The 15,708-nt window shown below is 53.5% G+C and overlaps 1 protein-coding gene across 2 annotated transcripts; it reads left to right on the forward strand.

Moving 5' to 3' along the window:
• Nucleotides 1-493: 493 nt before the first annotated feature.
• ACADS (acyl-CoA dehydrogenase short chain) lies at nt 494-15,688 on the forward strand. Of its 2 annotated transcripts, XM_082324730.1 has the most exons (13): nt 494-700; nt 1,214-1,327; nt 1,847-1,958; nt 2,135-2,307; nt 8,196-8,359; nt 10,297-10,446; nt 10,644-10,755; nt 11,150-11,301; nt 11,555-11,725; nt 12,950-13,087; nt 13,332-13,427; nt 13,764-13,820; nt 14,415-15,688. In XM_082324730.1, exons 1-13 carry the CDS (start codon nt 499-501, stop codon nt 14,565-14,567), a joined length of 1,794 nt encoding a protein of 597 aa, XP_082180856.1. In that variant the 5' UTR covers nt 494-498; the 3' UTR covers nt 14,568-15,688. The 2 variants fall into 2 exon arrangements, with proteins under 2 accessions (XP_082180856.1, XP_082180855.1); XM_082324729.1 differs by lacking the exons at nt 494-700; nt 1,214-1,327; nt 1,847-1,958; nt 2,135-2,307 and adding an exon at nt 7,702-7,827.
• Nucleotides 15,689-15,708: the final 20 nt, after the last annotated feature.

Consider the following 15,708-nt stretch of genomic DNA (forward strand, 5'->3'; position numbering starts at 1 on the left):
CAGGGCTGCGCGCTCCATGCCATTGCCGTGCCGCCACCGCTCCCTACAAAAGGGCTCTCTGGGGGACGCCCGCTCTCTGTAATTACCGCCATTTAATTAACGGGAGCCCCGGGTGCTCCCGGCCTTCCCGAGCGCTGGCAGCGCGGCCGGCCCCGAGGGCCGCTGCTCGGCTGGCGGGGGGCTGTGGGCGTTTTTGGTCGTTTTCTTGTGTTTCTTTTCCTCAGGGAGCTCCCAGCTTCCCCCCCCCGCCCCGGCCTGCCGCGGTGCCGCCGCCCGCGGTGCCCAGCCCCGGGAGGGAGCTGCTGCCGCGGCGGGTCGCGACGCGGCGCCCGGGTCCCCCCTCCGGCCACGCACGGGGCGGGCCCTGCTTAGCTTCGCCCCCCGCCTCCCCTCCGCGGCGTTGCCAGGCAGCGCCCGCGCCCTCTGACCCGCGCGGCCCCGCCCCTCGCTCCCATAGCTACCGAGGGAGGCGGCGGCCATCTTGGCGGCGGCGGGGCGATGAGCGGCTCGAAGGCGAGGGCGGCGGCGGCGGGGCCGGAGAAGAAGCCGCCGCCGGGGGCCGGGGGACCGCTCAGCCGCCTGCGGGGGCGGCGCGGCTCGGCCGACGCGGCGCCGCGGCCGCCGTGGACCGAATCCGAGTTGCTGGCGCTGGAGACCGTCCGGCCCGAGCACGTCCTGGGGCTGTGCCGGGTGACGGAGAGTGAGTGCGGGCCGGGGAGCGCGGGCGGCGGGGCCGGGGAGGGGGCGCCGGGGGCCGGGGCGGCGGGGCCGGGCCGGGCCGGGCCCCCGGGGCGGGGAGAGGGCGGCGGAGCCCGGGCGGCCCGGTCGGCGCTGCCGGCCGCGGCGCTGGCGCTGGAGGCGGCCGAGGGGTGCGCGCCTTGGCCGGCGCTGGCTGCAGCAGCGCTCCTCCTGCAGCTTTGTTACAGCTTCCAGAAAGTCGGGGGGGGTTTGCCCGGGTTTTTTGTTTGTTTTTCCTCTGGGCTGCTGATCTCTTGCTTTTCTGCCCCGATCCCTTCCCTTTCTCGCTCCGCTACCTGGCACTCAGCGTGCCTTTGTTTCTTCTAGCCTCGATTTTGTCCCGCTTTCATGAAGCTTCTGCAAACCAACTTGCAGTACGTATCTTAACGGGTTGGGGCTAACAAAAACCGAAACGCCTTTGGTAATTGCTCAGAGATCTTTTGAAATGCTACTATATGGTTTCTCTCTCTTCTAGATTATTTATGCAAACCTGAGGACAACATTTACAACATTGACTTCACCAGGTTTAAGATCCGGGACCTTGAAACTGGAACAGTGCTGTTTGAAATTGCGAAGCCATCTGCTTCAGGTACGTCGCGCTAACATTGCAAGGAGGCCAGAGAGACTCGGAGAGCTGGGAAGTTGCAATGCAGGACCTGTGCAAAGCAAGCAGAAAGGTCCTTCGATATGTCCTGGTGACTGAATTCCTCTCCTTTAAGCGCAGGACTGAGTTTACTTCTGCTGAGAAACTTTTTTTCATAAAAACGTGAAGTGATTCTTGTGAGATGGGGGAGTGTTATCAACTGCAAATCTTCCCTTGTTGGCTGGTTGCGGTACGGAGTTTCTTTCATGTGCTTTGGCAGTTGCGAGGGGGGATATCCGGTGAGACTGAGGGCGGTTTCAGCTCCGGAGCCACCAAGGCTGCGCTAGCTGTCATAGCAGATCTTTTCTTTATTGCTTAGTGCCAGTACGAGTCTCAGACCAGTTATTAAAGACCTTTAAGTTCAGCGCCTGAGCAACAGCCAGCTTGTCCTGCTACACCCGCTAGCCAGTATTACTTTGCATGTACGCTATTAGCAGAACAGCTCTGAGCTGATGTGTTTTCTAGAGCAAGACGAAGAGGATGAAGATGACAACAGTGAACTGGACGCTAGTGCAGGCCGCTTTGTTCGTTACCAGTTCACCCCAGCGTTTCTCCGTCTTCGGACTGTTGGTGCAACGTGAGTATGAGTTCATAGAAAGAAGGGAGAATCAGGTGTTTACAAAGTGTCTCTTGGCAGTTTATAACAAAACTGAGTCAAAGATTCTTGTGTAGCCTCGGGTCCAAGGCTCTGTTCTTCCCAAGAGGAAGAGAGATGTTTCGTCTTAGCTGTTTTTTCCTACTTCTTGCATACAGAGTGGAATTCACAGTGGGAGAAAAGCCAGTGTCAAACTTCAGAATGATTGAGAGGCACTACTTCCGAGATCGCTTGCTGAAGAACTTTGACTTTGATTTTGGCTTCTGCATCCCCAGTAGCAGGAACACATGTGAACACATTTATGAATTCCCTCAGCTCTCAGAAGACCTTAGTAAGTATCTCCTTTCCCACACTGAGTTGTGGTTTTGTTTGTGTGTATGCATGTGCTCATTTTCTCCCTCTCTCTGCTTGTGAAAGAAGTTGTGACTGGGATGGGGGGACAGGAATAAACAGATACAGGTTCCTGGTTTAAGCTTGCATATAATCTTGACTGAATTACAGATTTGTGTTGAAAATTCTCCTTCTTTGAAAAGGAAAGCCTAAGACAACCCGTGTTGTCAAGTCACAGGCTGCAAGAACTGATCGGAGTCACAGGGCTGACGTGCCCGATGCCTAACAGTGTAGGCCAGAAGATAACAAAACCCTGAAAAAGGGTTCTCTTGGTAGCCACGCATCTGCGTTCAGCACTTCCTTGTTTAGGGCTTGAGCCTCCTGCTTTGGAGCAGAACCGGCTCTTCTCTGAGGTGTGTTTTTGAGCCTACCAAGATCTCCGCAAATAGACCTTGCGCGGGGTATTTTTGACCTCAGGGGGTGGATAGAGCAGGAGCATGTGGGCCCTTCTGTGGCCACCTAGGTGCGGGAGGAGGCACAGAGTTTGTACCCCGCCGGCGTACGTGTGGGGAGTGCCACCGCTTTTTATTTGCGGATTGCAACCTCTCTGCTTACAGATGTGATTGCTGCTCTGCTCTAGTGGTGGCTCTGACAGTTTCTAAGGTCGTCTTGCGTGAGATTACTCCATCCCCCTTTGTTTGCTTTTGACAGCACTTGTCCCGTGAATGGGAAGAATGGGAAGGGGCAGGCCAGAGCTTTTGAAGCGTGCTCAGCAGAGCAGTTTGCTTCTCGTACTTGGGTGGGGCAGAGCATCAGCCTGGGAAATCCAGCAGAGTGGCAGAGACCTTTTTACCGTGACTTTGTGCTGTCCGGTGGAGTGTGGCAGGCTTTTGAATGTAACTGAGCTTTCTCTTTCGCAGTCCGTCTGATGGTCGAAAATCCATACGAGACCCGCTCAGACAGCTTTTACTTTGTGGACAACAAGTTGATTATGCACAACAAGGCCGACTATGCTTACAATGGAGGACAGTAATCATGCTGTGTCCGCTGGATGCTGTGCTGCCGTCAACCGTTCCAGATGTCCAGGAGTGGACTGGAGTTGCTGTCTCGTGCAATAAGGCTTCTTGCCAAACCTTTTCTCCTTGCATGAGGCTGAAAACATGAAGCAAAGACGACAGCTCATGACAGTAAAGGAAATCTCCCTGCAACACTTCTCTATCCGATGCTCAACGTATCCTGCCTCTCGTTCTCTATTTCTGGTTACCTTCTGGTACCTTGGTTAGGTCACGGATTGGAGGCACTGTTAGGAAACGATTGCTGTTACAGTCTTTATAGTTAGGTGGCACTTTTAGTGCTTCTGATGTTTCACCTGGTGGGTGACTATCCTCTTTCAAGAGGTCAGATTGTTTGGGTAAGCTATTTCTTAGCAGGAAAATTTTCCCCCTTCAGTAGCCAGTGATGCCTGAAGAGCAGATCTCTTCTTCAGTTGGATAGATCATCTCTTTAGTGCACAGTGGTTTAGTTGGTAGCATGGGTGAGATTGCTTTTTAGGGTGCATCCCAATATTCTCCAGTGGGAAAGATAAAATAAGAGACTAATTCAGCTTCTAAGCAGCATAGGAATCATCCCTCTGCCTCCAGGGGCCTGAGCTGCCCCTGAGAACAGCTTAATCTGTGTCTTGCCAGAGATTTCACTAGAGATCAAGATAGGGAAACAGGGGCTTTATCCAGGTTGGTCACTGAGTCAGTCTGTTAGCATTTCTATTTGAGCTCTTGCGAGCAAATTGTTGAATTTTGGAGCTCAGGGGTCAACCTTAGAGCTGAAGTTAATCTCACTGTATTTACCATTTCTCCTGCTTCCCTTTGTGTAGGAATTTTGGCTCTTGCTACAGAATGTACTGCTTTCTAGATCGACAGCGCATTGTCAGTCTAGCTGGGGTGAAGGGGAGATGTCAGTCCGGTGGGGCTTGGAGGAAAAAGGGAGAATGTGGAAAATCACTTGAAAAATGCGCAGGAAGCAGAGCTTCCTAGGCTTCAGTCTCTCTGTGCTTTTAAACCTGAATGATCTGTCGGAGGTGCTGGAAGGAGAGGCGGTGGTGTTACCGGCTCCTTTGCTTTGCTTCAGTTGAGGTATTGGTAGCTAAAAGCTTCCCCGGTCAGATCACTCGGTGTTAGGGAGTGGGATTCTTACAAAGTGAGAATTTCTATGATTCTCTCTTTAATTGTTGGAGTTCCCATCACTGCTTTGCCTACTTAGCTGCTTATTTATGGTTTAGGAAGTTGTGCTGCGTTAGTTGCTGCCGGACCAGAGGGTGTATTTCACAGCTGCCTTTGGGATCGGGCAATAGGAAGTAGCATCATGCAGTGGGAAGAGGAGACCCATGTCTTCCCCGCCGCTGTGCTGGAGCCCACCTCCTGACCGTGCAAATCTCAGCTAGCAAAAGCCTTTTCTGCCGATTTTGCTAGCTCTTGAGACTGGCATTTTTCCTGTCCCCAGCTGGGCTGATCAGTCGTATCTCTTGTACGTGGGAGTTAGGTTGCATCTAGACGAGAGGCGTTTGGTCGTATTAGTTCCGCTTGTTCCTTGAGACAGTTGAAATCTAACTCCTTGGTGGATACAGTTGGTTACCTGTTGCGTTAAGTAAGATTCAGCGTAGTTTACGTTTTAGCAGGATTAAATGAGGTGGGCATCACAGCCTGGAGCCTCTTAATGCGTGCGCAGCAACAGGAAACCACTGCCTTTGCCTTGCAGGTTGGTGACGTTAACTTTGGCGTAGAAGATCAGCTGGCATCGGGGAAAGCAGTGAGAGTATGTGGGGTGGCAGCCATGAAAGAATCTCCAGCTCTTGGGAAGAAACGTAATTATGATTAACCACAACAAATGACCTGTTCTGGGTGGAGCATTAATCATGAGCAACCACAACAGATGTCTTGGGAATGCGGAGGGGCAAGGTCTGCGTGGTTGAAAGATGAAGAACAGTTCTGTTACCATCAGTCCCCTCCAGCATCTCCGAAGGCACTTGGGCAACCTTGTTTAGTTATTTCAGAATTAGTTAAAGCTGCTTGTAAGGTGGAGCTTGAGATGCCTCTTGCAGCGCTTGTCTTCAGAAGGCCTCGTGCCGTGCTGGTGAGGTGGGAAACATTTGTTTTGATGGAAGAACAGGTCGTTACTTGTGACGAGGCAGAACTGCCTGGAAGTGTCCTGAAGCGTTCTGAGGTGCTCAGGACGGTGTCTGAAGGGCCTGCTAGTTATTCCCTGGGAAATTTTAGCATATTGAGCTGAATTTGTAGGTAGTATAAATCCAGGTGCCTTTAAGTGTTACTTTTATCTCATTTTCTGTATGAAGCAACCTCTTGCTTTTCTTATGAGTGCGATGATTCCCATCTGTTTTCTATGTCACTGTGGAAAGGTTCTTAAAAGGAAGATAGGCTGTGGCCAGAGCGAGCAGCAGAAGCCACCGAGAGCTGTTTGTAGCGTGCAGCTCTGCAGGGTCGGGGTGTTTGCAGGGGTGTGGGTGCCATCTAGCCGCTGCTTTGCAGAACGCGACGGAGCAGGAGAGCGCTCTGCCAAACGTAGATGAGGCGTTTGATGTTTATCAGAAAGTGGATTCCTGCCTTCAGTCATTCCCTCTGCCAGTAGTGATGAGAAAAAAGCATTGAAGCAGTTGCTTTCCCATTGGTGACTGTATCAGCTCTTCAGCAATAAAAAAAGGAAAACTGGAGGAAAAGCGGAAGACTTGCAGGCAGCACTAGCACCCCTCAGTTTCTAGCTGAATTTGTTGGCTTTGCCAAATTAGAAGGGCTTTGCCCAAAAAGCATGCTGCAGAAAAAAAGTCCCTACAAAAGGGCAACCCAGCACTGAAAAAGTTGATTGTAATCCAAAAAGTCAGGGATTTCCAGACTCCTGTCCCCGCTTTGGCCGCTTCCCTCAGGCTCCTTTTCTCTTAGATGCCTTCTATAAAGTGTCTTCTCTTTGTGGCAGGGGTGATGTCTTCGGTAAACATGGTTTAACAGAGCATCTTCCTTCTGGGTTGTGTGCTCTGATGCTTTAATGATGGGTCAAAGCTACTCATCCCGGTGAGCTAGGAAGATATTCCAGTGGGATCTCCTCCTCGTCAGGTGGATGGTCCGTCCTGGCCAGGTGCTGAACGCAAGGGAGATGCTTTCCGTGTCGGTTAAAGTTTGAGCAAGGGAAAAGGTATCTGTGCAGACAGCTTCTCTCAGGTCGCTTGCTGACTTGGAAAGAGTTGGGATCATACTGTGTCCTGCTATAACAAAAAAAGGGACCAAACCCACAAACTCATGTTAAAACTTTCCAGTATTTGTCCTCTTAGGACCGGGACCTCTTTTTCACATTTTTGAGGCGAGTGCTTTGGATCCATGCAAGCAAGCTTCCCGGACAGCGATTTGCGTGATTGACCGAGGAGTACACGTTGCACCTTGTGAAGGACAGTCATCTCTTGCGGTGTGGACCGGGTGCTGCTGTCCCTGTCCTCCGTTTTTGGTAGGAGGTGTCTTCCTTTGTGTGTTTTCTTTAGGATTTTCAATGTCTCTTGCTGCAGAGAAGCAGCAGCAGCCTCCTCTCTGGTGCTTCAGGATGTTTATTCCGCTTATCCGAGGGTTCAGGAAGAAAAAACCAAGTGTTTAGGAGGCAGAAATGCATGAGGAAGGTGGTGATGGTGAAGCAGTGAGGTCCGAACGTGGTAAGAACTTCTCAGCTCTGTGTTTCATTACATCCTCTTCAGCTGTTTCGCAGTGTTTGCCTTCTGCCCTGTCGCAGCGAGCGACCGGGCCTCGTGCTGCCCCAGAGCGTGGCCGGTATCGGGTGTAACCCTCGGACGCGAACGCTGCCATCTCCCCGGAGCTTTACGGTGAGGACAAGGCTAAGGGACGGATGCCTGGCAGAGTCATCACCTCTTCGGCTGCCGCAAAGGAAAAAACAGACACCAGCAAACGCCGTCTCCCTCCGCCTGGACCGCGGTGCCGTTACAGGACACGTATTTGTATCTCTCACAGCGTGGCCTTCGGGCTGCGGGCGCGTTCAACCTCCTCCCTGCCGTCCCCTCCGGGCGCTCCAGCCCGCGCTGTCGGGGCCGTGGCAGCCGTGCTGGCCGTGCCCCTTCAGCCCCGGGCTGCCGGCGGTGCCCGAGTGACGATGTATTTGTATAAACGTTATTTTGTCACCAGCAATAGGAATAAAGAAACCTCCCGTTTTGGCACAGGCGCTGCCCGGTCTGGGGCGGGGGGGGCGTGGCCGGGGCCGGCGGGGGGGCGTGGCCGGGGCCGGCGGGGGGGCGTGGCCGGGGCCGGCGGGGGGGCGTGGCCGGGGCCGGCGGGGGGGCGTGGCCGGGGCCGGCGGGGGGGCGTGGCCGGGGGGGCGTGGCCGGGGCGCGGGGCGGAGGTGGAAGGGCGGGGCCGCCCTCGCGGCTGGCGCGTGCGCTGTTTCCTCGCTCCCCTGAGGCGACGGGAGGCCGGCATGGCGGCGGCGGCCTTGCTGGCCCGCGGCGGCGGGGCGGCCAGGGGTGAGGGCGCCGGGCTCGGCCTCGTTTCGCCGCGGGTGCTCGGGGGGGCTGCGGGACACGCGAGGAAGGGTGGGAAGGGGCCGCGGCCTGCGCGGGAGGCGGCGCCCCGGTGCCCTTCAGGGCCTGAGGCGGGTCCCTTCAGCCGCGGCGGGGCGGTGCCGCCCTTCAGCTGAGCCCCCGGCCCGCTGCGCCCCGGCTGCGGTCCCGGATCCCGCGGCCCCGGTGCCGGGGGAAAAGCGTCCCTCCGGGAAGGCCCCCGGCCGCGTTGTGTGCGTCCCGCCTGGGGCCGGGTCCTCCTGGGCCGGTCTCGGCCCCCTCCCCGGGCGCGGAGGGGAACAACGGCGCTTAATTCCTTTCGTTCCTTTCAGCACTGGCCTTTGGGTGCCTCCGCCGGCTGCACACGGTGTACCAGACAGCGGAGCTGCCCGAAACCCACCAGATGCTGCGACAGACGTGCCGGGACTTCGCAGAAAAGGAGCTGATGCCTCTCGCCGCCCAGCTGGATAAGGAGCACCGCTTCCCGGCCGAGCAGGTGCGTGCCGCTCCCGCCGGGAGGGGGGCAGGAGCGGGGCGGGCTGCCTCGCTCAGAGCCTGACTTAGAATCGTAGCATCGCTTGGGTTGGAAAAGACCATTAAGATCATTAAGCATAAACCTTGCTTTAAGTGCAAGCCTAGTTACTTAAACCGTACAGTTTCCTCCAGGGAGGAAAAATGCATCGCTTTCAAAAGTGCAGGACAAATGCTTATGCCAAGCATGATATCCTGACAGCAAAACAAGGAAGGAAATCTATGTGCCCCGATCTCCTGACTTCCCTCTGCTGCTGCGGCCGGACCACCTGGGCCTGAAGTAAAATGTACATTAATCCCTGGCTTAGTAGAAAATTGAAGTCTAGACTAGCTTGTGGGAGAGTTCTTTGAGTGTGGGGGTTGTAATGTCCACAGGACATTTTGAGCTCTTTACCTTGGCTTGTGTTTCTTTGTATCTGGCTTTAGTACCATTGAATTTTCAGTTCTCTTTCTTACTGACTTTCCTATGGGCTGTAACACAACTGACATATAAAATCAATGAAATACTTCTATAGACTGCACACAACCGTAAAAATGGTTTATAGTGAAGAAGCATAGATGACCTGAGTGCGTTTCAGATGGTGAAAAGAAGTGATCGGGAGATAGGAGATGCATGTTGGTCATCCTCTAGGGCTGTGAAGAAATCCAGACTCCAGTCAAACCTGTGACTTCTCCTGCGGAAAGCAGTACAGACGCAGCAGCACGTTCTGTGCCGCGTTGAGCAGACTCGCCCGTTTCATTGCAATGAAATACTGAGCTCCAGAAGAGCACATGCTGTCAAGTTAGCCGAAAGGCTCCAAGCAAGCAGAGAGGCGTGCGAGTTTTGTCATACACCCCTCTCTCTATGACGGAGCAAGGAAGATAGCCAGGAAAGTCACACTCACTCTAAGGAAGAAGATAGTTTCCTCTTTACTTCACTGTTCTTTCTTACCTGAGAATTTTACATTTGATTTTGAGTCTTTTCACTTGAATGTGTAGGGGAAAATTAGAAATGCAAACAGTGTTTATTATGATAAAGCAACATACATACATAGAATTAGTTGCTGCCTGTTGTTCATCCTCTGGATTTGATGTGAAGGACTAGTGTTTCGGGTGCCCGTACAGGAGGGAAAATATTTGTGTAAAAATTCCGCGTGGGTCCTATTACAGCAAGCAGAGGCTGGTAATGTGCTTATTTCTGCAACACCAAAAGCTTGACATCTTAAATATAAAAACAGAGGAAAGCTTGTTTTTTCTCTTGTATGTTGCCAAACATTAACAAGAGACCTAGAGTGAGACAGCCGGTGCTCTGAAGAGCTTACAGTTAAGTAGCCAGGGGTCCAGCTGAGGAATTCGGGGTGGAATAATTCGGAATGTAACCAACAATTAAATTCTCTGGGAAGCAAGACCTGGCTTTAATGGGAATGAAAAAAATCACCTTCTTGCAAACTGTTCTGTGGGTCATTCACTCTGTAAAATTCTTTCCTTGTGCAGTCCTAGGCTGAAGCTCAGCAGACTCAAAGGTAAAGTTCTAATGCCTTTTGCCAGCTAGATTTCCCATTGGGAGCTTCCTACTGACCGGAGACAAGCAAAAGCTTTGGTGGGAGGCTGAGGAAATGCTGGTGGGGTTGTAGCTCCCTCCTTATTTCACCTTCAAAAGGCTCCCTCCTTCCCGGTACTGAAGAGAGCTCTTTAAATAATCAAGAGACTCCTCTTAGGCAGCAGTGACTGCGTACAGCTCTTGTTGAAGTCATTGGGACCTGGGGACACTTACAGTCAGATTCCCATTTCACCAGGAGTCATGTGCATCTTTTCCTCCCTGCGTAGCCCTGCTGTGACCTGTCTTTATCTCCATGTGTCTGCGTGTATTTGCTGGGACACTGCTGGTGCAGAGGATCTTATTTCTCCGTTCCCTGTGTGCAGGTGAAGAAGATGGGTGGCTTAGGGCTGCTGGCTATGGACGTGCCGGAGGAGTACAAGGGAGCTGGCCTCGACTACCTGGCCTATTCCATTGCCGTGGAGGAGATCAGCAGGGGCTGCGCGTCCACGGGCGTCATTGTCAGTGTCAATAATGTAAGTGTCTCAGGTTGTGCGTGGGGGACAGGCGTGGAACCGCGTCTGGCATCGGGGGTTATTGGAGAGGAGCGTATGGGAGAAACGGCGCCTGTCCCTGTGGGGGTGCTGGTGTGTTGGAGAGCACTTGGACGTTAGGGAGTTAGTGGATGGCTTGGACCTTCCAGAGGCACTAACTCAACTCTCAATTCTTAAAGTCTCTGTATTTAGGGCCAATACTCAAGTTTGGTTCCGAAGAACAGAAGCACAAGTGGATTGCTCCCTTCACCAGCGGAGAGAAAATCGGATGTTTTGCCCTTAGTGAACCAGGTGATGTGACTGCTACTGTTCCTGTGGCGAAGAACGTAGGGTAGCTTCTTTCCTTAGTCGGGTTTAGGATGGACTTTCGGTCTGTGAAATTGTGAGAGGTTGTAGAAAGGTGGTTTGCAGCAATTCTGTGTCAATGAAGTCTCAGTGCCCAAGGTATTAACTGCCGTCCCCGTGGTCCACACTGAAAATTTTCATCCCCTCTGTGTGAGCAGGGCTCTGGAGACGGACACATCGTAGACACGTGGGCCTTTCCCCTCCCCGTTTGGGTCCCCTGGGAGGGACAGTGCTGACACTATCGCAGTTACAAGAGGGGCCGGGAGCTGACATTGGGGGTTTTCGCCCCAGGCTCCCACCCATTGCCTGAGTTTTGTTTGTTTGCTGGTGCCTTGCTCAGGAAACGGCAGCGACGCGGGTGCGGCATCCACGATGGCACGCCTGGATGGTGACGAGTGGGTTCTGAACGGCACCAAGGCCTGGATCACCAACGCCTGGGACGCCTCGGCCACCGTGGTGTTCGCTACTACGGATAAATCCCTGAAGCACAAGGTGCGTTCAGTGGGTCAGTCCGGAAAAAGGGGTGGGAGTAAAGGAGTTGGGCAGGAGCAGCACTTTGAAAAGGCTCTGGGGACTTGAGCAGAGGAGGGGCTGATGCGCGCTGGCTTTGTTCTGTCTCAGCTCTCCCCTCCCTTCTCCCGGTTACCCGGATGTGGCTCCTGTGAAAAACGTTTGGCGAAGGCCTGTTGACACTCGGCTAAGTGGGGAGTTGGCACCATTCCTAAGAGTCTGGGTCTTGTTGCAGGGCATTAGCGCGTTCCTGGTTCCCATGCCAACTGCTGGGCTGTCACTGGGGAAGAAAGAAGACAAGCTGGGAATCCGAGCCTCTTCCACTGCCAACCTGATATTTGAGGACTGTCGGATACCCAAGGCCAACCTACTGGGGCAGCTGGGAATGGGCTTCAAAATCGCCATGGTAAGAGCTGGATCGGGGAGCAGCTGTGCTTGTGTAAAGCTGCAGTTCCCAAGCTTGCCATTTTCAAAACCATGTTCAGACTTAGGCTCGCTTTGGTGAGACCCGCTAGCATAAGCTGCTCTGTCTAACATTAAGCAGTTGACCCCTCTTGCCAGCGTGGGAGAAATCATTTGTAGAGCTTGAGGAATCATTAATTTACCATAGATCCTTGACAGCGCTTTTATTATAGACTCCATTTGGCAGTTCTTTCTCTGAGCAGGGTTGGTGTATTTTAATTTTTCTCCTCTCCCAACCCTCTATTCCTCCAGTTTGTACCCGTAGATAAAGGCAAAACACGGCATTTTCCCTAAATCCTCTGGCAGAGGAAGGCTGGAGGCACAGGACGGCCTGTGGATAGTGGCTAAAGGTGGATGAATCTGAGCTACGGCACGTGTGCGACTTCTGAGGAAGAGCGCGCTCCCCGCAGTGACGCACTCCCCTTGGAAGTGCTCATTGTGCTCTCTGTAGGGGCAAACCACCGTTTGTTGGCCTGACTTTTTGAGAAAGGCTGAGCTCCCTGGAGACCAGCCCCTTCCATTATGTCCACAACTAAAAGACCGCCTCGGTCACCAACCACTTTTTTGAGCCGCTCAGCCCAGGACGGAGACGAGGAAGCCTTTTCTCACTGTGCTGCGAGTTCTTGCTGTGCGCAGTGAGGCAGGGAAGCGGGTAAAAGCCTAGCGGGCAGGTGTTCTGAGGTAAGCCAGCTCTTTGACTCAACTCTAGTCGTTTTGAAAAATGCTTGCTTCAGTGTGCGTACGAATGATGAGGGCAAAGAGGCAAACTGACCCGATTTCCTTTTTTTTTTTTTTTCCCCCTAGTTAAAGTAAAACCAGCTGCACAGCGTGCTGGGGCCTAGCTGAAGGGTTCTTTTCGGCCCCTTCAGAGCAGATGCTCCTCGTTGTGCTGTTTCCCGTATTTTGCACCCCCTCTTCCCCCCCCCCCAGCTAAGAAGCAGCAATACCTCTCCTTTCTGCTTTCCTTCTTGTACCCCTGGCTTCTCGCCGCAGTGCCCAGTACATTTCACAGCTCTCTGTTCCTGCCTAACCAGGAATGCTGTGAATCAAGGTGGTCTGACCGGAGGATACTGAGGCTACAGCAGCTTCCCAGCAAGAGCAGAAATGCGAGTGTACTATTTTTAATCAAGCACGCCTTGATGTACCACCTATTTTGTGTCTTTTGCAGCAAACTCTGGATGCAGGAAGGATTGGTATCGCCTCACAGGCTCTTGGCATAGCACAGGCCGCTCTGGACTGTGCCGTGGATTACGCTGAGAAGAGAATGGCCTTTGGGTCGCCCATCACAAAGCTGCAGGCCGTGCAGGTACCAGCTAGGCGGCCGTTCCGGGGCTGGTGGAAGGTTCATGTGGGCTCTCGGGCGTGGCTTCAGGCACGCTTTGCACTGTCTGGGGTAAACAAGGTAATAATTTCTGTTTTCAAAACTGATTGTTGGGACGGAGGCGCTCCTTTTCTAGCTCTGTTGGCCTCGGCGGTGGGAGACATCTGCTGTGGGTTCTTGTGCGGGCAGAGGCTGCCACCTGGAACAAAGCCCGTGTTTGTCGTTGCAGTTCAAGCTAGCAGATATGGCTGTGGCCTTGGAGGGCGCGCGCTTGCTGACCTGGAGAGCTGCTATGCTGAAAGACAACGGGAAGCCCTTCACAAAGGTACCGCCAACCTTGCGTTCGTCTAGCAGCGACCGCGCTGGGCACAGGCCCAAGGCAAGAAAACGGCGTTATGTGCAGCATCGCTGCGTTCAGCTCTTGCCCAGCCTGCGCTGTCGGTGTTTAACCCGCCCGCAGATATTGGCCTCTGCTGCCGAACCGCAGGGAGCCTGCTGAGCTTGGCTTTAGCCAAGGGGAGAGGGATGGCCGCTGTCGGCTGGCGCCAGCGACCTGTCCTGGCTCTGCACAGCTGGTCTGTGAGCGTTCCAGCTCCTCCTGCAAGCGAGGTGTTCTTTTTTGTGACAGCTGCACCCTCAGTGATGTTTTCCTTCCCCAAAGGAAGCGGCGATGGCCAAGCTGGCTGCATCAGAAGCTGCAACAGCCATCGCTCATCAGGTAAGTAATTGCCATCTCGGATATACAGCGTGCGGTTGCACAAGTGCTTGGGGAAGGCGGGATGGAATTTACTGGATTTATTTTTTTTTTAAAACCAACCCCTGTGGCTGAAGCTGGTTAGCACAGCCGTCTTGCTGGATTTTGGGGTGGGGGTGTGCTGCCCTCTGGCAGCTGTACGATTAAAGTCCTCTTGTGCCTGCTGCTGTCCAGGGCAGCGTCCAAGTTTTGAGCATCATCAGCGATGTGAGAGGGCGCGGGTGCACCAGTCAGGACTGGTAGTAAGTTTGCAACACAGTGAGCAAATGGAGCGGGAGCTCTGGTGTCTGTGTTTATTTTTCCCATCCTTAATAAGCGTCTTAGCTGAACACAGCTCACCAACAGGTACCTCTGACGTGGCTCAGTCCCTGTCTGGGACATCAGTATTGCTCTTGCCTGGCTCTAGTCCTGTTTATTCCTCCGATTGGGAGGGGGCTGCAGTCATCCCTCCCCCCCGTTGCCCTTGCAGGGGGCTCAGCTCCCTCGCAGGTGGCTGTGGGCTGCAGAAAATGAATTCCTTGACCCTGCTTCCTTCCTAACCTGCTACCTTTGTTTCAGGCCATCCAGATCCTGGGCGGGATGGGCTACGTGACAGAGATGCCAGCAGAACGCCATTACCGCGACGCTCGTATCACCGAGATCTACGAGGGGACCAGTGAGATCCAAAGACTGGTGATAGCAGGTCAGTTGCTGAAGGCCTACCGTGGCTGAAGATGATCCTGGAGCAAGACGCTGCCTCAAAGTGCCTCGTAACGGTGCACAACGGTGATCAAGCCTTGGCCCTCTGGAGCGAGGCTAACGATGGAAGTTTTCCTCACCAATGAGTAACTGACCCGTTTGTTAAAATGTGCTGATTCTTCTTTGGACAAAGCATGGTGGATGGAGGGCCGTACCTGGGTTTGTAAGTGATGGCTGTGAGTGCAGGAGGGAGGAAGCAGCCTGTCCTTGCAGGGGAGCGTAGCTCTTTTCCTAAACCGGAGCATTGTTTTGGTTTGGTAGCGGCAAAATGGCTGCTGTTCAGTCAAGTCAGCAGTTCTCCTCGTGCGCCTCCCAGGCTGCGGGTTACCTTGCCTCTTCTGATCAGACTGCGATGAATTCCAGGTGTGGGACGCAGCTCCTAGGCAGATACGGGCTGTGCTGAGGGAACCAGCCCTCGCAGCAGTGCCCTTTTCCCCACGGGCCGCGGGAGAGGAGCCAGCCGGGAGGACGCAGGTGCCACCTACACACAAAGGGCTCTTCCTCCAGCCCGCGCCTGCTCTCTGTGCGGGTGCAAAACCAAAGGTCAGAATCCCCCCTCGATCTTGCCCAGCAGCCTGCTCACTCAGCCACTTACAGATGTAGGCGTAAAAGCAAAGGACAGAAAAGCTGCAATGCCCGAGACTGATTTTTTAACAAAACCCCAAAAGCCCTCTGTTCCTAAAGCTGCTTTTACTACACCAGCAACTCCCCAACAGGAAAGAAAGAGCATGAAGTGGATGAAGGGGCAGTAACAGCCTTTAATCTCTACCTGTTTTGGGCAACAACAAGGAAATGAACAGATGACACACAAAGCCGTGCCAGGAAGCTTTAGCAGTAGCACGTATCCTCAATCAGTTATCTTTGGCAAGAAATTAACTTTTAGAAGATTGAGCAGCCAAAAGAAAAGCTCTAAACTCAGGAAAAGATGGAGAGGCCCGCATGGTGCGCCCCCTTGTCCAAAGGCCGAGTACCCTAGAGGTAAATGGTTATTTTCCTGTGGTGCCATTTATGTAGATTTGTGTGGAGAGAAAACCAGGAGGATTCTATTACAGATAAGAAAGCAGAGAAGACAAATAAAACCTGATTTTAAAGGACCACCCGTCCCCACTTTCTT

The sequence above is a fragment of the Platalea leucorodia genome (assembly GCF_965183815.1).
Source record: "Platalea leucorodia genome assembly, chromosome: 12".
NCBI classification, from domain to species: domain Eukaryota; kingdom Metazoa; phylum Chordata; class Aves; order Pelecaniformes; family Threskiornithidae; genus Platalea; species Platalea leucorodia.